We start from the raw sequence: 27,955 nt of genomic DNA, 5'->3' as shown, positions 1-27,955 counted from the left end.
AAATAAGTTTACTACTAACAACTACAATTTCCGTTATTAAAGATTTTATTAAAACAATGAAGCATCCTAAAATTGGATCAGAGACTGTAAAAAATTCAGCCAATCAATTATTACAGGTAAGGATGTTAGATATAGCAATTACACAACTATTCCATAGTCCCCAAGGGCAGGCCAGCAGCCAGAGTACTCCTGGCCCCACTCCTGGGGAGACTTCTTCCATCCCACGCGCTGCCTCTGTATCAGTGCATCAGCATGGGCAGCAGGCAGCCAGTCTGCATGGGGAGCTGCAGCTGGGGACCAGCCTCTGCGGCATGCTCAGGCTACTACAGATAGGCTTCTCCATGGCAGACAGAGCAACTTCTGTTCATGGGAAGCTCAAAAGCTGCTGCAGTGGACCAGCCTCAGTCCACAGAAAGCCCAGGCCGCCACAGACACAGGCTCCTTTGCAGCAGTCTCCCCAGCTCTGCTGATGATGGGGGGAGGACAGGCAGCACCATGGAGCTGATGCTGGGGGGAACCAGCTATTAAGCCTGCCATCCCTTGCGGGGGGGGGAGGGGGGAGATGGGTCTGAGGAGCCGTCAAGTGCAGGAAGCCTGCTTGAAAGCTAGGTCCCTGCACATATCGGTTCAAGCTTGCCCCCCTTACCCTCCATATTGTTGCCTCTCTATCAGAGGCAGCAGCATGAGGTTAGACGGAGCAGGTGGAGCTGGTGCTCATGGGAGCCTGCTTAAAGCCAGCTCCTCAAGAGCACTGGCTTCTGCTCCTGTTCTCCACCCCTCTTGCTGCCTCTGATACAGAAGTAGTGGGGGAGGGGAGAGAGAAGTGCGTGGTTGATAAAGCTTATTGGTTAAGCGTGTAGTGGACTACATGTTGACATCCCTAGTTACAGAGGCAAAGGACAGCTAATCCTACTCATTCCTCCATAAGCAAGGAGCACCCTTTCATCACAGCTCATCGGGTCTCTGCTCACTGCTGTGGAAGGAATATGCAGCAGACGGATAGGAAACGAGCAGACACTCTCCTGCATGCAGGTATGGAGGGTTGAACAGGCAATGATTTGGTGTTCCACAGCTAGAGTGAAAAGATTCCCTTCCTTTATCTATTCATGCTCTAGGGATGCTACAGCGCACAGTAAAGCTGCAGTGCTGCGCTCTGAAACTTTAGCATTTAGGCAATAAATAAGTATTCTGTAGAATACTTAGATATTCTTCAAGGTGGAATAAGATGCTGCAGCCAACATGAGACATTTTAAAACAACTAGGATTTTCAGAAGTTGCTGAGCACTCATTCACTTACTGAATACAAATGAAACAAAAACAGGTCCCTTTAGGGTGTATCATCCAAAATGGAAGCAGTCAAAACCACTGGTCACTTTTGAAAAGACTGGATCTCATTTATGGCACAGATAAATTACATTTGGTGCCCATGGAAGGAACCAAATACTAAAAAAAAGGTCAAGAGGCTGTGCTTCTGAAAAAGGCAGACAGTAGCAAAAAATCATAATAATCAACTATACGCTACATTAATAGCTCTTTAAAATATTCCTTTTAGAAGAGAGGCATTTATATTTTGGGCTAATAAAAACAGTCTTTAGTTTCACTACTTCTTTCTAAAGAAAGAATTTCAAGGTCTACATCTCATCAGTTATTGATCTTGTAATCTTCCTGCTTAGAGAATATAACTATGCGTCTAGTCGATTTAACAAATAAATATTACAACTCCAATAGTCCGGCATCCAATTGTACGGCACTCCTGAGAGTCCAGCATCAAAACGGCAAGAGCCTAGGGAGTGAACTTCGGCAAAAGCAAAGTCACAAAACAGCAACGGCAGCAGCTGAACCTAGCGAAACCGGACGGGATTGAGTCAGTCTGCCACTATCATTGTGTGACGCTAGCCAGTGCTTGTGTTTTCTCCAGATGTTTTGACTTATATTTCGAATATTTTCGACCATCGGTGTGTAGTAATGGCATCTAAAGTGAATGAAGGTGCTAGTGGTAGTGCTAGTGGTAAGAAAACTGTAAAAAGGAAGCATGTAACACTGACATTGAACCAGAAATTACAGATTATAAAGGTGCTAGAAAGAGGCATAAATCAGAACACTAACATGAGTGAATTTAACATTGGATCTTCGACAATCTATGACAAAGAAAAAGAAAGATAAGTTGCGAGCATTTGTTGCTGAAAGTGAAGTGCCTACTAAACATACCGAGGTACGGCAAACTCTGAAAATGCCTAAGATGGCACAGTTGGATGTGGCTTTGTTTAAGTGGTTTAGTGCAAGGTAAGCCATTACTGGGCCAATGCTCATAGAAAAAGCAAAAGAGTTTCACTGTGAAATGAACATTAGTGAATCATGTGGGTTAAGAATGGTTGCATAATTTTTCGTATCGGCATGGGATCCATAAGTTAGACATCAGCGGTGAGCAAAAGTCTGCCGATCACGTGGCCCCTGAGAAGTACAGCGCTATTTTTGTGAAGTTGGTGGATGAACACGGTTTGTCGCCTTCTCAAATGTACAATGCCGATGAAACTGGGCTCTTATGGCGTTGTTTGCCGAACTCTACTCTGGTTGGTGGTGGTGGTGGTGGTGAAAAGGCTGCTCATGGCTTCAAAATGAAGAAGGACCGCATTACAGTTCTCGTATGCGCAAATGCGTCTAGCACGCATAAGCTTAAGCTTTTTGTTGTAGGGAAATACAAAAAGCCTAGGGCCTTTAAAACTCTTACAAGTTTGCCAGTTACGAGGCACAGGGGAATGCTTGGCTGACGGCAGAAATCTTTAAGGACTCTTTATTTAATTATTTTGTGCTTGCAGTTAAGGAGAATTTTAGAAAGGGGGGGGGGTCTACCAGAGGATATTAAAGCTGTTATTTTGCTCGATAACTGTCGAGCACATCCGCCCACTTCGGAGCTTGTTAGTGGAAATATTTTCACTACATATTTGCCAGCGAATGTGATGTCTTTGATCCAACTTATGGATCAAGGCATGATACAGAACTTTAAGTGTTTCTACAGGGGATCTTTTGTCTGAAAGCTGCTAAACTCAGACTGCAGTGTTTCTGAATTTCAATCCGAAGTCAACCTTAAGGACGCTGTGTATGCGGCTGCATTGGCTTTGAAAGACGTAAAGAAGGCTACTCGACAAAAATGTTGGAGGAAACTTTGGCCTAGCATCATGTTTTGTGATGATTTTTTTGGTGAAGAGGAATTTTGTGGCCTTAATGTTAGGCCTAAGCACATTAGTGACATACAAAAAATAACTGAAAATGTCCCTGAGAAGAATGCTGTTGCAAAGCTCACAGAAAATGAGATTGAACAATGGCTTGATATGGACAAAGACGAACCAGTCGTAGAAATTTTGAGTGATGCTGCTATCATTGAAAGTGTTATGAATCCACAAAAACCTCAAGAAGAAGAAGAGGAAGTGACAGAGAGAGCAAAATATACCTGGCGAGAGGCAACTGATTTTATTTCCAAATTCGTTGACTTTGCAGAGAGCTGCAGCAAATATAATGCAGTTGAAATGATGAACCTTCATATTATTCTGAATAACTTTTATACCAAGAAGTCACAGTCCTCTAAGCAAGCTGATCTCAGGGATATGTTTGCAAGGGCACGGAAGATAGTTCAGCCTTTGTCCTCACCACCACCACCAGAGCCTATTGTTGTTGACAACCCCATGGAAGCAGAGGAGGATATTGATAACCCAGATGATAACCCGGATGATGAAGGATGAAGCACGGGTTTCATCAGATGATGAGCAGTTGTGCAGCATGGAAAATAAACAAAATTAGATTTAAGTTTTAGTGTTTTGTTTAAGTTTGTGGTTTTTTTAGTGTTTAAGTGAATAATTTACAGACTGTATTCGAGTTGAAGTGTATAATTTTTGTGTTTAAGTGAATAAAGTGTTGTATTAAGTGTTTCAAGTTACTGTATTAATAGTTTAAGTGATTAATAGTTTAAGTGATTAGCCAGTGCTGCACACTTCTGTACATAGTATCCTCTGCTTTCTGTATTCAAAGGCTTCAGAACAATAATGGTGAGTACTGTGCTGTACATTTATTCTTTCATTCTATGACTAAATTTATGCATTACAGTATGTACAATAAAAAGGGTAAAAAAGGGTTAAAAACTAAAACATTACAGTATACTGTATACAGTATGTACAATAAAAAGGGTTAAAAACACTTTATATACAGTATATTCTGTGTGTGTGTGTGTGTGTGTATGTATATATGTAACATTAATATATAAACCATCTTATAGTACTTCCTAATAATCCATGAATATCCGATAATCAGACACCACCTGGGTGCCAAAGGTTCTGGATTATTGGAAGTCTACTATATCATGTGGATAAATAACACAGTGTTACATAATTTCTCCTAATGTATTTATTGGAGGGCACGTCTCCTCCTGACCAGCCTACAAACAGAGGGACAATTTTGTAATCTCTTCTGTTCCTCTTGAGCATTATCATCCATTTTCGCAAATTAGATATTCTAACTTAAAGTTGTGCAAGATGTACAAGATGAAATTAGTCTCAAATGCCATTTCACTCACTGTTACCCTTTCCTTTTTGCCATCACTTTTTTGTAATTTTGTATTATGTAAAACTAACATATTAATCATGCAGTCATATTAAAGTGGAAATTCTTTTTAAAATTATTAAATATAAAATCTGCCTGTCATTTGGAATCTAAAAGGTATTAAAACAGCATGAAAGCAACATGTTTCACACTTTATTCCATCAGAAAGTATTAGAAAAATTCTAAGATTGCTCACCTGCGACCACATTCTGAATATTTACCAATATTTTTTAATATTAAGGCAGCTGTTAATCGGATGTGTTTCGTTATTGGTCCCTCTTTTTCATCCTAAAAAAGAAAGGAAGCCATATTAAAAACAAAACAGCCAACCATTAATTTAAAATACACAATCTAAATGCTCCTTACTGTGAAATCTCTGAAGACAAGGTTTCTTGATCCCCTTCTTAGCGCCATGAGGGCAGCACTAGGATGATTCACAATAGCCTTCTGTGCTCTAGGTGTAGAGGCACTAGCCCCTACAGTTGGCTGCCTACATTGATAAAGATATAGTTATTATTAAACATGTATCTTTATGCTATTTTCTAGCACATTGATATTTATTAAGACCTTTACTCTTGATAGGCTTTTATTTTTAACCTCTTTGGAATTCACAGTTAAAAGAGCTCTCAGTTCTCACGTAATTTGCCTTTTGTTTTAACGGGTGAAAACTGTGCCTTACCAATGCCACAGGGTTAGTTAGGTGAACATGAGAAAATATATCTTTTCCAGAAAACCACTGCATTTCACAGATGGCATTTGTAAAGGAAAAGTAACTTTCTAACCGATAAGTTCCCAAACTAGGTGTGAAGCGACTCAGCCCGCCCCCTTCCCGCCCCCCATCAATTCCGCTACCCCCAAGAAAGAGCCTGGTCCGTCTGGTAAAAAAATTCAGAAAATACCATGTGAAATGTATGGTATATTCTGTTTTTCCTGGCTTGGGCGTCTGCTGGAACTTGTGCAGCTCGGGCTGGCTGGGGCAGGGGGATGAAGCATCCTGGGCAGACTTCAAAATGGCTGCCTTAAAAGGGCAATGCCTGCTCTGCTCTTAAAAGGACAATCTTTTTGGAGGGGAGAGGGGGGTCAATGACTTTTCCATTGGAGTTCCAGCACCTTTTTTTTTACACTGGTTCCGGGAACTAAAGGGGCTGCAACTCTTTCTCGGCCCCTTAGTTCCCTTTTTTTTTTTTTAACTTCAACAAGTTTTGCTGCTATTTTTTGGGGGCCGGAGGCAGGGGGGCCCCTCAGGGTTTCTCAAAAATAAAAAAGGGGCCGTAAAAAGAGGGCATGATGCTGAAAAGTTTGGGAACCACTGTTCTAACTAACCAATGCTAGTACATTTCAGGCTAGCGTAGGGGCATGTTTCAAAGGGGGAAGACAAGAAAGGGATCATGGATGAGGGTGTTTGTGGGGGCACCTTTAAAGACCCCCACATCCTCGCAGAATATCTCAGACACCTCTTTTCCTCCTCGCACACTTCTGCACTGCTTTGACCACCCCTTTTCCTCTAAAAACATCAGCATCAAAGGAAGGGTAAACCTGGGTTTCTGCCCTGGTTGGGGAGAAGTGGAGGAACTGTGAGGGTTGGACGGTGCTTGCTGAGGACCAGAAAGAGTTTGTTTAGTCTGGAAATGAGACTACTGAGGGGGACATAATAGCAGCTTACAAGGAGGATGGAGAAAAATAATTCTCATTAACCTCTGATGACAGGACAAAAAACAATGGGCTTAAATTGCAGCATGGGAGGTTTATGTTGGACATTAGGAAAAAAATTTCTGTCAGGGTGGCTAAGCACTGGAATAAACTGCCTACGTAGGACGACTGACTTGATGACCTCTCAAGGTTCCTTCCCGTTCTAGTATTATATTATCTAGGGATATACAGGCACCTCTGTAGCTGTGCCAGAACAGAACCAGGAGGCAAAAGGGGCAAAATTCTGCACTTGAGCTACTGACACACTGAACTACAATTCTGAAGGTCACAGGTTTGAGTCTTGATTGATGTCATACTGAAAAGCCACCTCCAACTCAGCCAAGCTGTGAAACAGGTACTTGATCTATCAGGATACAGCAGCTGAATATGGATGGACATGATGCTGGCCATATCACTCTCTAATCCTGGCATATCACTGACTATGCCTTAACCCCACCAACTCAAAGAACTATTGGATTGGGGGAACTTTGATTTTGGACTGATACATCAACCTAAAGTTCATAACTGAATCTGAGTATCTTCTGCAAAGAAATGCTTCAAGTGGTAATGGGAGCACTAAATATGATAAATATGGAGCAGTCTGAGGAGGGTCAGAACCCCAGGTGTGTGTGCACACACAAAAAATCTTAGAAGAACTAGATGATCTTATAAAATGCTAATTTTTAGGGGGCTTTATGTTGACAATTTCTTGCTCAAATGATGCCAAATATTGATCATTAATCTTACCAAGCCTCTCATGAGGCATAGTAAATTGATACAATCCAACTAAGTATGTGGATTTTAGAGCATTTAGAATTGTCTTTTAAACAGTCTCAGCATTAACTATATCAAAACTGCAGATTCACTAATAATACAAAAAGATAATGTTGGTTAAACTCTATCAAATTAAGTATAAAAATATAATAAGAAAAGCCAAAAAGGAGTTTAAAGAATAGCTAGCCAAAAACTCAAAAAGTAATAGCAAAATGTTTTTAAGTACATCAGAAGCAGGAAGCCTGCTAAACAATCAGTGGGGCCACAGAACAATTGAGATGCCAAAGGAGCACTTAAAGACAATAAGGTCATTGAGGAGAAACTAAATGAATTCTCTGCTTCAATCTTCACTGCTGAGGATGATAGGGAGACTCCCAAACCTGAGTCATTATTTTTAGGTGGCAAATTTGAGGAACAGTCCCACACTGAGGTGTCATTGGAGGAAGTTTTGGAACAAATTGATAAACTTAATAGTCACAAGCGACTATTTGGGACCAGACGGTAGTTACCCAAGAGTACAGAAAGAACTCAAATGTGATATTATGGAATTACTAATTGGGGTCTGTAACCTATCCTATAATCCCAACTATACATATAAAATGATGGGGACTAATTTAGCTATAACCACTGAAGAGAGAGATTTTGGGAGTCATTGTGTATAGTTCTCTGAAAACATCCACTCAATGTGCAGCAGCAGTAAAAAAAACCAAATAAACCCACAGATTAATTAAAAAGGGATAGAGAACATGACAGAGAATATTTTATTGCCTCTATATAAACCTATGATACACCCACATCTTGACTACTGCTTACAGATGTGGTCACCTCATCTCAAAAAAGATAAATTGGTACAGGAAAAAGTTCAGAAAAGGGCAACAAAAATGACTAGGGGTTTGGAACGGGTCCCATATGAAAAGAGATTAAAAAGACCGGGAATTTTCATGTTAGAAAAGAGGAGATATGGGGGGATATGACAGAGATCTATACAATTATGACAGATATGGAGAAAAGTAATTTACTTGTTCCCGTAATATAAGAAATAGGGGTCATGAAATGAATAGGTAGCAGGTTTAAAACAAACAAAAAAGAAGTTTTTCTTCACACAGCGTACGGTTGGCCTGTGGAACTCCTTGCCAGAGGATGTTATGAAGTCCAGGACTTTAATAAGGTTCAAAAAAGAACTAGATAAATTCAGGGAGGTTAGGTCCATCAATACTTATTAGTCAGAATGGGTAGGAATGGTGTACCTAGCCTCTGTTTGTCAGGGGCTGGAACAGGATGACAGGAGAGGGATCACTTGATGATTATGTGTTTCTGTTCACTCTCTCTGGGGCATCTTATATTGGCCACTGTCAGAAGAAAGAATACTGAGCGAGATGGACCTTTGGTATGACCCAGTATGGCTGTTCTTATGTTGGTTGGTTGGGAGATAATCTGGAGATAACATTTCCATTACTGAAGATGGGTGCTTACTTTTAATCAATGACTCTTGGAGTTTAGTGGCACAGTACCCTCAATTGCTTTTGGAACATGTGGCTTTTTCAACTTGTGCTTTACATGACCACTGTGACCTTTTCTCTTAGATATCACAATCACTCATTTCTCTTGCTTATTTTATAACAAGGACTACTATGCTCTATCTAGATTAGAGAAATGCTTGATACATCAAATTATAATTATACAACCTTCTTCCAGTTATTTCTAACTCTATTATCTCTATCAATAACTAGCCTCATGTCTCTTACTTATTGGAAGGTTTCTGATTTCCTGCTTGTCCGAGTTCATCTTGCTTTAATCCTGCAAGTAGAGCATCTCTGGAACAGTGCTTATCCTGTATGAGAAAAGGAAAAAATGTATCTGAAGACTTTTAAATGAAATTCCACATTTTACTTTACAAAAAAATAGCAAGAAAATCTGTACCTGTAAGTGGGTAATGAAAGAAAACCTCTGTCTCTGGAAAGGTTCACAACCCTCCCATAAGCACTGCCCTGGATAGACATCTTTTCCTCCATGTTCAGTTGCTGCATGATAAAAAACTTGTGATGGTGTCTGAAACCACCTAAAAAGTATAAAAGTAAAAAAAAAGGATGCAATTGCTTTTTGATTTGTTAAAGTAGTTAAAGCAGAAATACCATCTTTGATACTATGCTAGCAAACACTTTTTGTTATGAACAGACATGTGCATTATGTACTGAAAAGACATGGTGACTTCCAAGACATATATGTATATATCAATTATCCATAAATACCAACAAAGGGCAAATTGATTTGGCTGAATCCAATTATTTAAAATTTTAAGGACCTCTTTTCTTAGTGATCCATTGTTCCCAATGGCTTTAACATAGACTACTTGTTTAAACTCTCTGTACACATCCAAACAGACTACCGTACTATGCTGTCAAACACCTTGTATCATAATGTAGTTGTCTGTTACATATTCTCCTTCCTGCATTTTTTCTGACCAGCCAACACATGCACTGAAAACATTTAAAATGTGACTGGAGAGGCAAAATAATCACTGATCCCACTCCACTGTCTTTATGTAATGTAACAATATGTGTTGTTAATGCCAGAACAATAGGTGAGGGTAAAACCTGTTTTTCAGTAATTCTCTTGTTAAAACTTGTTTGTCTGAAACTTGATTTAGAAACTTTCAGCATACTATCAATTTTATTTGTTAAAACACCAATAAAAATCTTTTGGCAATTTTGAATTATAGGTTTGAAAATAGATATTGTCTTTCATGTATATTATATAATAAATGGTAAACAACTGCTACTCACATACAGGCAGTCCCCGGGTTACGTACAAGTTAGGGACTGTAGGTTTGTTCTTAAGTTGAATTTGTATGTAAGTCGGAACTGGTACATATTGTAGGGGAAACTCTAGGCAAACATTTCTCCAGAGCTCAGTTTTATTCTCCCACACCTCACTTCCCTCAGTCCTTTATTCTCAAGCTGAGGTGTCTGCTGAGAAAAGCCGCTCCGCGTCTCCCTGGTCTGCTGGGGGGGCCGCTAGCTTCGCGTCTCCCTGGTCTGCTGGGGGGAAGCAGCTAGTGCGGGGTTGCCTCACCCCGTTTGTAAGTAGGGATCCGATGTAAGTTGGATCCATGTAACCTGGGGACTGTCTGTATATTAACTCTGTTTATAAGCTTTTCAATATTTCAGTATGCATATCTGCAATTTTGTCAAGCTGACTTAATGCAGTCAATTACAATATTTAAAAGCTTTGCCTCCTGATTCAAATTAGTTTGCGCTCAAATAATGGGACACCATCTGGGTTTATCATGCAGACTTATTTAAAAATGGATTACTATGTATATTTATAATCAAAGATGATTAACACTGGTTTTAAAATTAACTAAAATATACACATATGCTCCCAAAGTGCAAACACTTAAGTAGTTTAACTTTAGGCATGTGAGTAATGCCAGAGTATAAAATGATTAAATAGTAAAGACTCTCATGGAAGATGTGAAGTTACAAGAACTAGAGCCAATTTAGGATAAAAAGAATCTTTGAGGTCTATTATTTCTCATTCAGTTCTACAAGATTTTTTTCCTTAAGGAAAGGGTTTAGCTGAGCAAGGAAAATGGAATGTGCCAGGAATAGAATTGCTTCACAGAAAACCATACAGAAAAGAGACAGATCAGGCAGGTGAAAGGGGCAGGTTGGAGCCTCCCCTCCCCCATCTGGGATTACCCCAATCCTGAGCCTTCTACCCACCAGGTTTCCTTTATGGAGGGTGGAAAAGTTGAAGCTCCCTCTCCCCTACCCCAATTCGTACAGGACATTACTGGCTATTTCCTTTCACCAGGGAATGAGGAGAAAGTGCAGAGTTTTCTACGTTCCTCACTCTGGCTGGAGAACACAAGGGTCAGACAAACTTGTACCTATCCCAGACAGGGGACAGGCAGCCTTCTCCCCTGACTATGCCCACTGGTGCTGCAGTGGTCACAAGAGGTACTTCTCACTTGGTCCCAACCTGCTGTGGTGAGAAAGGGATAGGATAGTCTCTCCCCAGGGCAGCCTGCATACTGAACCCTTCATTTCCAGCCCCATCCCAGAGCAATGATTTAAATGAAGCATGTACAATTTCATTTTACTTTCCAAACAAACCCAAAAATTTAGTTAAGGAACCAAGTAATGCCCCTCCATGATTTTTCCAGGGATTGAGGTAAAGGTGACTGGTCTGTAGTTCCCTGGATTGTTCTTCCCTTTTTTAAAGATAGGCACTACATTTGCCTTTTTCCAATCATCCAGGATCTCTCCTGATCTCCATGAGTTTTCAAAGATAATGGCCAAAGGCTCCGCAATGACATTTACCAACTCCCTCAGTACCCTCGGATGCATTTAATCCAGGTTCATGGTTTTGTGTATGTTTAGCTTCTCTAAATAGTTCCTAACTTGTTTTTTCCCCACCAAGGACTGTCCACCTCCTTCCCATACCGCGTTGCCTACTGCATTTGTCTGGGAGCTGAACTTGTCAGTGAAGACAGAGGCAAAGATAGCATTGAATACCTCAGCTATATCATCTGTCACTAGGTTACCTCTCTTATCTAGTAAGGGCCCCACACCCTCTCTGATCACCCTCTTATTGCTAACATGCCTGTAGAAACCTTTCTTGTTATCCTTTACATCCCTTGCTAACTTCAATTCCAATTGCGCTTTTGCCTTCCTGATAATTCCCCTGAATTCTTGAACAACATATTTATACTCCTCCCTAGTTATCTGTCCAAGTTTTCACTTCTTGTAAGCTTCCTTTTTGTGTTTAAGCTCACCAAGGAAGTCCTCGGTAAGCCAATCTGGTCGCCTACCATATTTGCTTTTCTTGCTGAGCATCGGGACGTTTTTTTCCTGTGACCTTAATAAGGCTTCTTTTTAAATACTGCCAGCTCTCCTAGACTCCTTTCCCCTTCATGTAAGCATCCCAGGGAATCCTGCCCATCAGTTCTCTGAGGGAGTCAAAGTCAGCTCTTCTGAAGTCCAGGGTGTGTATTTTGCTACCCTCCCTTCTTCCTTTGATCAGGATCCTGAAATCTACCATCTCATGATCACTGCTTCCAGCTTGTCACTCACCTCTACTTTAAAGTTGTTTAAGACAGGGAATGCTTGTTGTATAGGCTTTATTGAGGTTCCATTTTTTCTTTTTATGAAAGATTAAAAACTGGTAAACATTAATTTTAAATGCCTTTCTAAAATCCAAAACAAGCAAGACTTTTTTAACCATAGGTATATGTGTATTAATATAGCCATAAATTAAATGGTATCTCCTTCCTTGCACTATATGATATAACATAATATAGTCTACGTAACATACTTATAAATGTCCTCCCAGGTGAAAACAGTAGCACAGCATATCATACAATGAATTCAGCCTGGGATCATGGGTGCTGAGAGCCATCAAACCAAACTGTAAGCCCTGTATATAAAAGAAACCACTTCAAGCACCAGTACCTATGCCTGCAAGTTATTTCTTAATAGGGAATGGGAGGGGCAGAGGAAGATATTTCAGGTAATACAAGGGAACCCATTTACAGGAAACTCTGTTATGGCAAAATTCCACCTATTACTAAACTGTTGTGAAAGTCCCAAATCTCTACAATGTATTTACACGAACTTTCATTCTCATGAAAAACTTCATTTTGTTTATAAAAGGTGAAATTCTTATACCTTTTACACATGATGAAAAGTATCTTACTCCTTCAGTGGCTCTATTAAAATCAGTGGAGAGCTATTTGTAAAGTGTCACTCAATATGAGAAAGGTATGTTGTCTAGAATAGATAAAAGTGTTTTATTCAATCATATTAGCTAATCCATTTTAAGTATCATATTTTAAAATTGCAGAGTAGACAGGAAAGTTGTATTTTCATATGCATCAGTTAGTTGAGATGAACTATCACCTCCACCAGATTTTAAAATCAGTAGTGCAGTGTTAACATGCTTTGAAAAACAAAAACAAAATTTAATCTAGGAGATGTACTGAAGAGTATCAGAATCTGCCCAAATTCAATTTCTGAATCCCACAGAGAAACTTAATGTGGCTTCTCTGCAAAGGGTGTTGAAACAAAAGATTCACTAACAACAGATGAACTGAAGCCTAATTTGCACTTATGTCAATATCTGCAAGTTCATGGACTAGAGTGGCAGATGTTGGATCCAGTTACTCCCTGTGACCCACTATTCGCCCTAATACTCCCTTTCACACTGACATATCTGTAGTCAGGATATAGACTTATCTATACAACTGCCAATCTCCCTGCCCCTACACAGGTGCAGGCACAATTTATTTCACCCAAAGACTTTTTTTCTCACTTGAAAACTGGGTTCCTTATGCTAATCCCGCAGAATACAGCAATTATCTTCTTGATAAGTGTCAGATTCCACATTCAAAAGGGATTATCACCTTTCCCCTATCACTCTGTTCTTGCTGAGGGAAGGGCAGAAGTAACTTTTATAGTGAGAGATTCTGCTACAGCCTATCCAAGAAATTAAGAAACCACTTGATTAGTATTCTATACAAGAAACAGAAGAATATCAAGGATTACATCTCTAACTTTGAAAATCTCATCTCAAGACAAACATCCATACCAGTTAACACCTTACAAGACAAGAAATCTACTATATACTTCTACTCCCTACAAAAAAGAAAAGACAATAAACTACTCCACACCACAGGATACAACAACAGCAACTACCTCAGCTCAGGAGATAATATTGTCAACCTCTCTAGTTACAAACTCAACCCAGCAGAAGAGTCTGTCTTATTCCGGGGTCTTTCTTTCTGCCCCACGTCCCCCAAAAACTGGATTCAATTTTGTGGTGACCTTGAATCTTTCTTTTGCCGCCTTCGTCTACGAGAATATTTCCAAACTACCAATGAACATCAATCTGACCAACCAGATCCCCCCTATCAACACCAAAAGAAAAAAGATTCTATGTGGACTCCCCCTGAGGTCATAATTACAATCTGGATTTCTATATACAATGCTTCTGCAATAATGCACAAACTGACATTATGCACAAACAACAAGTGACGTACAATCTCAGCCGCGCTGAACACTATGCTATCCAGAGTCTCAAAAGCAACCATGACATTATAATCAAACCAGCTGACAAAAGGGGCGCTGTGGTCATTATGAATAAGTCAGACTATGACCAGTAGGCAACTAGACAACACCACATTTTACAGACCTCTCTCCTCTGATCCCACTTCAGAATACCAAAAGAAACGACACTATCTCCTTAAGGAATTCCCTGCCTCTACTCGGGACCAAATTCACATAGAAACACCTTCTGAACCCCGACCAGAATTGTTCTATTTGCTTCCCAAAATCCATAAACCTGGACACTCTGGATGTCCCATCATTTCAGGTATTGGCACACTCACTACCGGATTATCCAGCTATGTAGACTCTCTCCTCAAGCCCTATGTAACCAACACTCCCAGCTATCTCCGAGATACCACTGACTTCCTGAGAAAACTACAAAACATCGATAACTTCCCTGATAACACCATCCTTGCTAATATTCCACATGAAGATGGATTACAAGCGATTAGAAACACTATCCCAGAGGATACCACAGCCAATCTGGTAGCAGACCTATGTAACTTTGTTCTCACCCACAATTATTTCCAATTTGGGGACAACTTATACCTCCAGATCAGCAGCACAGCCATGGGTACCTGCATGGCCCTACAGTACGCTAACATCTTTATGGCTAACTTAGAACAATGTTTCCTCAGATCCCATCTCCTTTTACCCCTCCTTTACTTACGCTACATCGATGACATCTTTATGATCTGGACCCACGGCCAAGAAACACTAGATGCATTCCACAGAGTTTTTAACAACCTACATCCCCCCCCATCAATCTCAGGCTGGACCATTCAACACAAGAAATCCATTTCCTGGACACCACAATACAAATCACTAATGGAAAATTAAATACCACTCTCTACAGAAAACCCACTGACTGCTACCCTTACCTACATGCCTCCAGCTTCCATCCAGGACACACCATATGATCCATCGTCTATAGTCAAGCCCTTAGGTACAACCACATCTGCTCTAATCCCACTGATAGAGACCAGAAACTTCAAGATCTCTACCAAGCATTTGTAAATCTCAAATACCCACCGGGGGAAATAAAAAAAAACAAATTGAAAGAGCCAGACAAATACCCAGAAACCATCTACTTCAAAACAGGCCCAAGAAAACCAACGATAGAATACCACTTGTCATCACCTATAGCTCCCAACTTAAACCCCTCCAATGCATTATCAATAACCTGCAATCTATTCTGGAACAGGATACTACACTCCGAGAGGCTCTGGGGGACAGACCCATAGTCTCCTATAGACAACCACCTAACCTCAGGAAGATTCTTACCAACAACCACAGGACATTCCACATTAATACCAACCCTGGAACCTTCCCTTGCAACAAACCCCGTTGCCAACTTTGTCTACATATTTACTCTGGTGACACCATCACTGGACCTAACCATGCCAGTTATATGATCAAGAACACATATTCCTGTCCATCCAGAAATATAATTTATGCCATCATGGTCCAACAGTGTCCTTCTGCTACGTATATTGGCCAGACTTCTCAGACACTTCGCCAAAGAATTAATGCCCACAAATCAGGCAGACATCTTCACAAGGAAAAACCCAGTTGCTTTTCATTTCAACCTACCTGGACATAGTCTTAACAACCTTACTACATGCATCTTACTTCAAAGAGACTTTAATACCAGATTACAGAGGGAAACTTCAGAACTTTCTTTCATGCTTAAATTTGACACTTTACAAATGGGCCTTAATAAAGATGCTAATTACCTTAACCATTACAAAGTTAGCTTCCTCACTTATCACCCCTGATTAGCCATTCTTTGACTCATAAATAGCTATTCCTTCCCTCCCTCTCCCCACCTTCTGTACTAAATCTGATTTGTCAGTTTAATAATGTGTTCACTTTTTTCATTGTATTCCTTTGGTATATAAGGTCATGCGCAGGGCTCGCCGAACCGTGGCGAGCCCCGCTTGCCAGTGACACTGTCCGGCGATCTGCCCATGCGCAGATCGTTCTGCCCATGTGCAGATCGCCCGAACCCGGCTCTTCCGCGTTGCAATCTACTTGCCACGGGCGAGTAGATTGCATTATTTGTCAACCCTTGGTCATGCCAATACTCTTCCAGAATATGATCTGAGGTAGTGGGTCTGGCCCGCAAAAGCTCATCACCTATTAAATCATCTTGTTAGTCTTTAAAGTGCTACATCATTTTTCCTTTTGTTTTACCACTTTGAGGAGGAGATAAAGAAGGAATTTCTGGCTCCACATCTTCCTACAGCTGGCTCATCACACAGCCTGACAATACTGACTTTAAGACTCTCTGCCTTATAAACAGCAGATAGTTCCCACAATATCAAGGGTTGGCGAGAGCGCCTTCCACCACTATCAAGGTAAAGGCACCATATGCAACAAGTGTGTCATGGGATCCAGTAACAATAAGGACATTCCTTGACATGTGTGAAATGGATTTATTTCAGTAGTACAGCCAGAATCTAAATGTCTGTAACTATGTCCCCCTACCTGTAATAGAGTTTGAGACATGGTTATTTTTGGTCTAACCTATGTAAATAGAACAATGTTAACTACTGGGGAAAGCCATACTCTAAAAGGATCCCCTGGCCTAACACTACTTTATTCAAAGTGTTGATAAAACCTAAAAGGAATCTTGACTATTTTGTTTAGAAGCTGCAGGGGGTAGTCGTGTTAGTCTGTACAGGATAAATTTAAAAAACAACAAATGGTCTGGTAGCACTTTATATACTAAAAAAATATATAGGTGGTATCATGAGCTTTGGTGGGCACAGCCCACTTGATCAGATGACCCACCACCCTATCCTCCCCAGGGGAACACCCTATCCCTTAGGCCACGCCAGAACCCACCCCACCGCTTTACCTTCAGGGTGTCCTGGGGCGGCCTGGGTGTTAGCCAGCTATCTGAAGTGGGCTGTGCCCACGAAAGCTCATGATACCATCTATATATTTTGTTAGTCTATAAAATGCTACCAGACCATTTGTTGTTTAAGTTTATTTTGTTTAGGGCTGGAAAGTACTACTGGGTTCCATTATATTACATCACATCTGAAACAGAATTTAACTACCTAATAACATTATTGGCAGGATTTATCTCATTCCAAAATAAAAAATTATTTAGAATCATAAGCAAAAGGAAATGGTAACATCTATTCCTTAAATAACAATAAAAACAAACAAAGGTATTCAGAATGGCACCAACTGAAGAGTTTTGCCTCAGCTCTTTATTCCTTCATTTCTCCAGGGTTTTGCTTACCTTTTTAACCCTTTATTAGACTATTATAATGACCTATCAGGTATTAAAGTTTCCTTAATGTATCTCTCCTCCAATTTAGGATTTTTTAAAATACAAAACCATTCAAAACCAACTACACTCCTCTCTTTCCCATCTTTGAAGCAGTGTAGCAGATATAGAAACTAGGCTGCTCACAATAAACAGCACTTTCAGACAGCTGAACTTCAAGGGAAAAAGCAACATTTCTAATGCAGCTTGACTGCTACACATTACAGTGGGGTTTGAGAACATTTAAAGATTTACTTTCACTTCCGATGATAAATCAGAATTCTTTGGGCATGGGACAGTGAGGTATAGTGTTAACCTGTTTGTGACCTTTAGGAACTACTACAATGTACATGTTAAACACCATTATTACTAACAAATAAATTTGTATAGTCTCTGTTTAATGTTTTGAATTAAACTACAGAGGATTTCTGAAATGTTACTGAGTACAACATCCAAGTTAATAGGAAGGGAAAGAAACATATTCCCATCTTCAGGCTGACAGCCTAATGCAAAAAAAATTCATTTTTCAGACATTTTCATTTTTATTTCCGTGTGAATTAAAGGAACATGCGAACAATTACACCAAAATTCACCCCTTGTTTAATTAAACATCACCAAAAATCCCCCCAAAAGAATGTACCAATATGCTATGATTTTGCTATTATGCACTTGTCATGGGGGAAAAATTGCTAAATGAAGTGAATGAGACCAATTCATGGGCAAAAATCAATTTACAAGAATCTTGTTTTTATACTTGCAATCTAGTAAAACAGCAAGTTTATGCCAGTATTTTTTAAATAAACTTTACTTCTAGGAATTTCTAACTATTGTAATAGTCAAAGATGGAACAAACTGCTAGATTTTTTAAGTATCAGAGGGTTAGCTGTGTTAGTCTGAATCTGCAAGAACAACGGGAATAAGACTATAAGGTGCTACAGGACTTCTAGATTTTTTAAGTTACGTTAGAAGTGGGAAGCTTGTCGGAGATGTCATGCGTCTGCTGGATTATCAGATTGCTGAAGAATTATATAAGGAGAACAAAGATATGGTAGAGATGCTAAATGATGACTGCATCAGTCTTCACTACAAAAGATTTTGAGGAAATACCTATCTAACTCTTCGTATAATGAAGGTGATGCCTTAGACTGAGATGGTGGAAGAACAAATGGATAATTTACAAGAGCAATAAGTCACCAGGACTAGATACTATTAATCCAAAAGCACTGAAGGGATTTAAGAATCAAGTGGCTGAACTACAAGCAAATATGTACAATCTCTCTTTAAAATAAGCACTTCTAACAGAGGACTGGTAGGTAGCAAATGTTGTTGCCCCATCTTTGAGAAAGATCATGTTAGGAGATCAACTTGGAAAGTAGAAGCCAGTAAGCTTTACTTCATGAAAACACACAAATAATAATTAAAAAACAGAATTACAACAACATCTAGATAGAACATTAGGTCCTCCATAGTAACTGTGATTCAGAGATGTGCATGCAAGATCACATACTTTTAAATGAAGTGTTCATAAGGGCTGTACCCGTATCTTAAGTACCCTCTCACTTCCCATAGCCAAGGATATGAACAGTGTGTTGGCTACAAATTGTACTTACGTTTTTGACAGTAAGAATCCCCTAAGAACAGATTTCTGAGTGGAGAACACAACTCAGAGAAACACAACTACAGTCACTACCAAGGCGATGGTCAGAATGCTCAAGTTCCAAAGGAACTGCCTGGCTCATGCTGAGGTTATCATGATGACCAGACCTACATCCTGTGTCAGTTTCCTCAAGAACCTGCATAATTGCAGAAAGGCATACCTCAGACCAGGAGCTCACTGGATGAGAAATGAATCTGAGAGGGAGCAAGGACTTGTTCTTCCTGGATACATTAACTTGGGAACTTGTTGCTGTGAAACGTTGCAATTAGGTCCACCAGCAGGAATCTCCATCTAAAAAAATCTTGGGAGGAATGAGGTTCTAACAAATTTCTACTAAAAGGTCCACAGGTATGTTTTGCACATTAGACAAGTATAGTGCTAGCAGAATAAAGTGATCTCAGATGCACTTGTTCCAGAAAAGTACATCTTCCCAAAAGAGGGGTTAAAATCTGGCTCCCCTTTGCTCGATGACAGAATGCATTGCTGCGATGTTGTCTGTAAGTGACTATCATCAACCCTGGAGGAGAATTAGGAAAGTCCCGCATGCCAGTTAGACAGGTCTGAGTTCCAAAACATTTATGTGTAGGGTCAACTCTTGTGGAAACCACTTCCCTGAATCTTCAGGTGGTTGAGATATTCTCCTCACTCCTGAAAGGATGCATGCATAACTACAGTCTTTGCTGGCAGAGGCACTAAAAGGATGTGCTGCTGACAGCATGAGTTAAATTCATCAACCAATCTAATGAAGACAATGTTCCTCAAGAGACTGCAACCGCCTGGTACATATTGTGACTGTGTGGCAGATACCATAATTTTAACCACCCTTTAGGATATACATACAGTAAAACTCCAACTGCCCGTGACTCCCGATAGTCCGGCACCAACTGGAACCCAGAATGTTCTGGCTGCCGGACAATTGAAGCTGCTCCACGCCGCTTCCCCAAGTCCGCTGCTGCTGAAACTGACCAGCGGCGGACTTGGGGAAGATGCGGAGCAGAGCAGCTGGGGTGCTGCTGGGCACCGAGCAGGGGGGTGAGGGGCGGCGTTGCGGGACCAACCGGGCAGCACCCCAGCTGCTCTGCTCTGAACCGCTTCCCCAAGTCCACTGCTGCCGCTGCTGAAACTGATGACCGACAGTTTTGGGGAAGCGGCGGAGCAGAGCAGCTGGGGTGCTGCCCAGTTGGTCCCGCAGCGCCACCCCTCACCCGCCTGCTCAGCGCCTGGCAGCACCCAAGCTGCTCTGCTCCGCAGCTTCCCCAAGTCCGCCGTTCATCAGTTTCAGCAGCAGCAGCGGCGGACTTGGGGAAACTGCGTGGAGCAGAGCAGCTGGGGTGCTGCTAGGTTGGTCCCGCAGCACCGTCCCTCACCCCCCTGTTCAGGGATAACTACTGCAGTCTCGGGGGTGGGGATCCCGCTCCCTTCCCCTCCCGGAAACTCTCGGAGGCGGCACAGGGCTTCCCCCGCCTTCCTGCAAAACGGAGGAGGGTTCGCTCCTTGCCTCGCCAATTCCCGCCCACCCCCCAGACGCAGTGCAGGTCCTGGCAGACCCTTCACAGCCCCCCCGCCGGAGTACCTCCCGATATTCCGGCATATCCAATAATCTGGCACCACCTAGGTCCCAAAGGTGCCGGATTATTGGAAGTCTACTATAGTTTGAAAACTCTGTTGCAGTGAATTCTATATTGCAAAAGAATGTGCACTAGAACAGTGTTTCTCAACCAGTGGTACAAGTACCCTCAGGGATACTCGAGAGAAGTCTGGGGGGTACAGCAACACAACTGAAATTTGGAGAAAACTGTAAGTTTTACAGTGCTTTATTATTTTTGTACCTTTTACACCCAAAAATGTCATTGCCCGCTGTCTGTTAGCTGCCTAAACAGAGAGGAGCGTTTTTGCTTCGACACCCACCTAGCTACAAGTAAGTTGTTTAAACAAATGTGTTGCAATGATAGAAAAAAATTGTCTCTCTGAAAACCATAGGTACTGGGGGTATTTATAATATTTTTTTAAGGGATACTTATTTTTTTTTAATGGGTACTTTATAAAAAAAAAAAGATTGAGAAACACTACCCTAGAAAGTACATTCTTCTGCAACATAGAATTCACCAGTGCCCTGATAAAGTCTGCTGTGAGTCTGGGACAAAGTGGATTTTTTCAGTTGATCTGAACTCTGAGCAAAGATACTTAATGAAATGAGTCAGTCTCTTAAGATGGAGGGGTGGGGGTCGCAGAGGTAGATTTCTCCCATACGTCAGGACACACAGATTAACATAATTTGTTGGGGGAAGTCAACATGGTATCTGTAAAGGGAAATCATGCCTTACTAGAGTTCTCTGAAGGGGTCAACAAATATGTGGACAAGGGGGATCCAGTTGATGTAGTGTACTTAGATTTCCAGAAAGCCTTTGACAAGGTCCCTCACCAAAGGCTCTTAAGTAAAGTAAGGGAAGGTTCTTTCATAGATTGATAACTGGTTAAAAGACTGGAAACAAAGGGGTAGGAATAAATGGTAAGTTTTCCGAGTGGAGAGATATAACCAGTGGTGTCCTTCAAGGGTTTGTCCTGGGACCGATTCATCTTATTTATAAATGATTTAGAGAAAGGGGCAAACAGTGAGGTGGCAAAATTTGCAGATGATACCAAACTGCTCAAGACAGTTAAGACCAAAGCAGACTCTGAAGACCTTCAAAAATATCTCACCAAACTAAGTGATTGGGCAACAAAATGGCAAATGAAATGTAATGCTGATAAATGTAAAGTAATCCTAATTATATATATAATATGATGGGGACTAATTTAGCTACAACTACTTGAGAGAGATCTTGGACTGATTGTAGATAGTGCTCTGAAAATATCCACTCGGTGTGCAGCAGCAGTCAAAAAAGCAAATAGAATGTTAGGACTCATTAAAAAGGGGATAGAGAATAAGACAGAAAATACCTTATTGCCTCTATATAATAGCATGGTACACCCTCATCTTGAATACTGAGTACAGATGTGGTCACCTCATCTCAAAGATATATCGGCATTAGAAAAGATCCAGAAAAGGGCAACAAAAATTATTAGGGGTTTGGAATGGGTCCCATATGAAGAGAGATTTAAAAAGACTTGGACTTTTTATCTTAGAAAAGAGGAAACTAACGGGGATATGATAAAGATCTATAAAATCATGACTGGTGTAGAAGACGTGAATAAGGAAAAGTTATTTATTTGTTCACCCAATATAAGAAATAGGGGGTCACCAAATGAAATTAATAGGCAGCAGGTTTAAAACAAACAAAAGGAATTTTTTCTTCACTCAGCGCAAAGTCAACCTGCGGAACTCGTTGCCAGATGTGGTGAAGACTTTGGACTTTAACACGGTTCAAAAAAGAGCTAGATAGATTCATGGAGTTTAGGTCCATCAACAGCTATCAGCCAGGATCAGCTAGTTTCTGTTTGTCTGAAAATGAGTGACAGGAGAGGGCTCACATGAGGATTACCTGTTGTGATCCCTCCCACTGGGGTATCTGGTCTTGGCCAGTGTCAGCAGACAGCATACTGGGCTAGATGGACCTTTGGTCCAACCCAGTCTGGCTGTTTTTATATCATCTAAGTAAGGATATGCCTAGATTACTTGTTTTCTCAGATGGGCAGTGACCCTATCCAAGATTCTATAAAGCCTTTGGAAAGCTGAAAGGTAGGTGCTGGTTTGGACAGACTGATGTTCCTACCATGAACTTCAGGTACAGGCAGTCCCCGGGTTACGTACAAGATAGGGACTGTAGGTTTGTTCTTAAGTTGAATCTGTATGTAAGTCGGAACTGGCATCCAGATTCAGCCGCTGCTGAAACTGACCGCCAGTTCTGACTTACATACAGATTCAACTTAAGAACCCCAAGTCAGCTGCTGCTGAAACTGATCAGCCGCTGATTCCAGGAAGCCCGGGGCAGAGCAACTGTGCTCGGGCTTCCTGTAGTCAGCGCTGGTCAGTTTCAGCAACGGCTGACTTGGGGACGCCTGGGGCAGAGCAGCTGGGGTGCTGCTGGGTTGCTCCAGTAGTGCTGCTGCGGGTTTGCTCGCGGTGCCCCTGGTCTGCTGGGGACCGTCTCCAGCAGACCAGGGGCACCGCAAGCAAACCCGCCAGGGCTGCGGCTTTGCTCCCGATGCCCCTGGTCTGCTGGAGACGGTCCCCAGCAGACCAGGGGCACCGGGAGCAGCTTTTCTCGCCCCGGAGTTCCAGGTGGCTGACCGCTGCCTGTGAGCTCCGGGGCGAGAAAGCCCCGTTCGTAAGTGCGGATCAGACGTAAGTCAGATCCGCGTAAGTCAGGGACTGCCTGTACATTGCATGAGCCAGATGTACTGATATGTGCAATAAGCATCTTTGAAGCATTAGTGTGTGGGTTCAAGGGAAGGGATTATAGAGACAAGGGCAACCATACTGAATTCAAAGTGATGGATGAAGAATCCTTCCCTAGCTTCTTTGCCAGACATGTACTGTGCCACCCACCCAGGTAAGGGAGCACTCTGGAGGAGAAGCTCTACTTTGCACTTCTGACAGTAAGGAGAATGAGTAAACCTCATCCAAAGGTGGCATGGATCTTTCTGATGTACTGTGTCTCGTGGTCACCTGTAAGTGGTTTTATGAGAAACTACAGGAGATTATCAATGAGAGGAGAGTGTGGTAGCAGTATCACAGAAAGTCTTCTTGGTACCATGTTCAAAAGCTCTGCAAAAATGGTGCCAAACAGTCTGTGTAAAAAAAAGAGTTCTAGTAGGTGAGCAGCTGGTACCATGATTCCCGATGCCAATGCAGATGGTGCTAAAATGCTCAGTGGCAGCATAGCCAGAAGGAGTGCTGGCCTTAGAATGGGAAAACTGTCAGTGCCAACTTGCATTTTGTTGCTGGGATATTAGTATAAGATTCCTGCTTAGGACTTCTGGAGAAATGTGCCCTAGAAAAGGCTCTCTCCCCACATTTAGAAATGAGGATTGGTGCCTGCCTGGTCCCAAGAGATGTGCTATTTATGGTCCATTTCTGAAGGTTTTATTGAGGTTGTTGATGAGTGGGACTTCTTTAAATGGCCCGTGAGCTCAACTCATCAGGACACTGGCTGCATGTGACTGAACAGATGTCTAGAGCTTCTCTGAATGTCTACTCAGATCCAATGAGGCTTGCATGAATCCTTCCATGACAAAGAACTTTAGCTTTACTTTTCTCATCTCTTGAGACATCTTGGAGAAGGACTTGCTGATTGAGAAGCATACCAGATCATGGGGTTATCTAAGGAACAACAGGCATCAGGAGCATCCATTGTTCATGTAGCATAGCAGGATTGAAGGATGGACAGATCTTAAAGCCTGGATACCCAGGATAAGCTTATGGAGAGGAGATACCCAGGACAGAGATCCCTCGTACAGAAGGAACCCTATCATCATTGTGTTTCAAAGCTAAGTAACTAAAAGGAATGGACAAAGTCAACCTATAAACACTAAACTAAAGCTAGCAAAGTTTTCTTGCAGTAGAAAAACTGTGCTGGCTATTCAGTAAGAGAAAGAGAATGCAGACCCTATAGGATTTCATCTTGCAGCCATGAAAGGTCAGAAAGAACAGACTCCAGGTTGGGCTGTCCCTTTTTTATATAATCTTAGCCAAAGGGTCTCAGTCTATTTACCACTGTAAATCACATATGCAGCTCTCTGTGTGTTATGTAGACTGTATTCTACACAATATATACACTAACTGTGTGGCCCAAAGGTTGTTACATGGGCCACAGTGATATGCTGATTGGGCCACAAGTAGCTTGCAGATTGAGAATCACTAGTCTAAGCTGTGAGGAGTGAGAGAGTGCTCGGGGCACAGGTGCTGTCCGAACAGATATTGCTATTCAGAAGAATTCCATCCTAGAAATATGATGCATACATGAACCAAGACTGAAATATATGCTGACAATGAGTCAAAGAGGAGGCAGCTATGACAGAAAAAACCAGCACAGCTTCTGAAAAAAAAAAGTTCCTCTTTAATCTACTACAATTCTTTGATTTATTAACAACATAATGGATTACATAAATTATATAGGATTTTCAATAAGCCTTTTTCAAAGTCCCACATTAAATCCTATTAAGGAAATTAAGTAGAGTGGGGAAGTAAAGTACTGTCATAAATAAGAGTACGACCAAGAGAGAAAAATAAATGTTCAATTTTCATTATGGCAAAGATGAAAAGTGAGGTAACCAGTGGATCCCTAGAAGAAGTGATTTTATTTAATATGTTCATTAATGATCTCCGAAAAGGGGTTAATGATGACGTGGCAAGATGTGCGTATGAGACAAAATAATTTAGACTAGCCAAGACTAGAGAAAAGGGTGAGGAACTACAGAAGGTCCAAAAATGTTAGGTGAACAAGAACATAATGTTAGGTAAAATTCAATGCTGATGTGGATAATTAATACTAGAAGGAATACTTTGAATCACTCATATACATTGCTGATTTTGAAATTAACTTAAATCTTTCATGGGGGAAATGGGTATTCACTACAGCTAGATTAAAAAGAAAAAAGTTACCTTGTATAGTAACAACGATTCTTCAAGATATGTGTTCTTTTGAATGCTTCATTGTAGATGTATCTGCATCCCTGTGTTGTTGATTGGAGAACTTGGTAGCAGTATCTGTTCAAACCGTGCATGTGCTGCTTCTTTCACTTCCCAAGGCTAGCTAGTATGTGCCAGAGACCCCTCCTTAGCTCTTTCTCTACTGCAGAGTCAATGACAAGAACTCTGAAGTAGAGGGGAGGAGAGTGGATTGTGGAGCACCCATAAGGGGACACATTTCAAAGAACTATCATTATTGTACAAAGTGATTAAATTATTCTTCTTGAGTAGTGTCACTATGGGTGCTCCACTGTAGATGATTCCTGAAAAATGCCCACTACCATCAACTGGGATTCTGGAGTTAAATCTGTTACAGAGGATTTCATCATGGCACCAAATCTGGCATCTGCAGCCAAATTCCCTCAAGATGGCATAGTGTTCTGCAAAGCTATCTGCAGATACCCTGGTAGCTGCTCTGCAGATTTTTGGTATAAGATAATTTTGGAGAAGGCAGTGGAAGAGGAGACCAATTTTGTAGAGTGCCTGAATACTGAAGGAATGAAGAAAGGCTGTTATATAACACACCTGGTAAGAGTACTTGATATAAACAAGACCAATTTGGAGAGTTTTTGAGCTAAAATGGCTGCACCTTTTGACCTATATACAATGGACAGAAAGTCTTGGAGATTTTCTAAAAAACTCTTGTCTTGTCCAGATAGAAGGCCAAGGCTCACCTCACATTGAATGTTCGGAGAATAGCTTCCTTATTATTTTGATAAGGTTTGGAATAACACATTGGAAGCTGGATAAGATAAAGTCACCTGAAGTCATATGAAAAGCAGAAGTCACTTTGCGAGTGAATTCCAAATGTGGCCTAAGAGTTAATTTGTCAGGAAAGAGGGACGAGGGGCTGCGCCATCAGAGCCATTATTTCCCTGATTCTTCTTGCCAAGATGATGTCAATCAAGAATGTTATCTTTGTGGAAAGATAAGTTAAGGAAGAAGTGATTATGGGTTCAAATGGTGGTCCAGTCAGACCTTTCAACTCTAGATTGAGATCCCACTGTGGGAAGAGGTTCACTGTGCCATTGAGGAACTGCTTTGTAATCAAGTGAAAGAAGACTGAGTATCCTACCTGCTAGTGGAAGGTTGCAATTGTTGCTAAGTGGACCTTTATCGAGGGATGTGAATGTGTATCCATGTACACAGTTAACCAATGTGCTTGGGCTCATTGATTAACATGCATGATCACATGCAGCCCCCTCCCACGCTTTGCTGCTGCCTCTGCATAGAGGGGCAGATGAGAGCCAATGCTCCCTGTATGTACAGCTCCCGGAGAGCTGCCTGATCCCTGCGCTGCCTCGGATACAGAAGCAGAAATGCAGGGGGCGGAGGGAGAGGGGCAGGCAGGCAGGAGCCAGTGCACATGAGGAGGTGGTTTTTAAGGTCTTCCCCCCATTCTGTGATTGACGCCTAAGCCGGCTTCTCTCAAGCATGGGCTCCCAGTGAGCCGACTCCAACACCATGTGTAAATGTGTAAATGCTGAAAATTTCAGCGGTTACACTTTTACTTTAATAAAAATATTTTAACATCCCTATCTTTAACCAGCTAATAAAGAGCTGAGACTTCTTGAGAGTTATCAGCTTGTCTGGAACTACTAGTAGGATAACTGTGTCTAGAATGACATCTTTGGCTGGCACCAAATTTCAAATCTTTTCCATTTTTGTAAGTAGGTACGAGTCCTTTCCTATTGCACAGTAACAGTTCCTGTATCTCCACAGAGCAAGAGGTCTCTCTATATGCTGGAACCACGAAGTAGCCAGGTTTGAGCCGCAGAATCCGCAGGTTCAGATGGAAAGTGTGTCTGTCATTCTGCGACAGAATGTAAAGAGTGATAGGAAGAATCATGAGGGGACACAGTGCCAGCTGTGACGGGAAAGGATACCACTTCTATTTGGGCCACATGGAAGCAATCAATATGATGTGTGCTTTTGCTCTTTCCACTTTCAACAGGACTTTTGGTATTTGAGGGAATGAGGGAAAGCCATAAAGAAAGCCCTTGTATAATGGCAGGAGGAGAGCATCTTCTATGGAGTGTCAGTTGACACTGACCACAGTTATATTGTGTACTCTCAGTAGGTAGGCTGCTGCTAAGACCATAAGAACATATAAAGCGAAAAAGCACATTGATCAGACAAAGACAAGGTGGGTCTATTAATGGAGATTCTCTATGTCCTAGTAAAGAGGAGAGGATGGAAGACGATAAAATATGGGTAAGATC

General features: G+C 41.4%; 1 protein-coding gene and 1 pseudogene across 1 annotated transcript in view; one reads left to right on the top strand and one right to left on the bottom strand.

Moving 5' to 3' along the window:
* Positions 1-27,955, bottom strand: part of ARID2 (AT-rich interaction domain 2) — a 179,763-nt gene that overhangs the window by 2,588 nt on the left and 149,220 nt on the right. The window contains exons 17-20 of the mRNA XM_075930435.2: positions 8,974-9,112; positions 8,799-8,884; positions 4,957-5,080; positions 4,787-4,878 (exon numbers count right to left, since the gene is read on the bottom strand). Of these exons, the coding sequence (XP_075786550.1) occupies positions 4,787-4,878; positions 4,957-5,080; positions 8,799-8,884; positions 8,974-9,112 (441 nt within the window). The remainder of the gene's footprint in view (positions 1-4,786; positions 4,879-4,956; positions 5,081-8,798; positions 8,885-8,973; positions 9,113-27,955) is intronic.
* Positions 13,992-15,096, top strand: LOC149525571 (uncharacterized; annotated as a pseudogene).

This window comes from Pelodiscus sinensis, chromosome 1 (assembly GCF_052426305.1).
Source record: "Pelodiscus sinensis isolate ZL-2025 chromosome 1, ASM5242630v1, whole genome shotgun sequence".
Taxonomy (NCBI): domain Eukaryota; kingdom Metazoa; phylum Chordata; order Testudines; family Trionychidae; genus Pelodiscus; species Pelodiscus sinensis.
The sequence above is the reverse complement of the archived record's forward strand: the minus strand, read 5'-3'. Positions and strand labels throughout refer to the sequence as shown.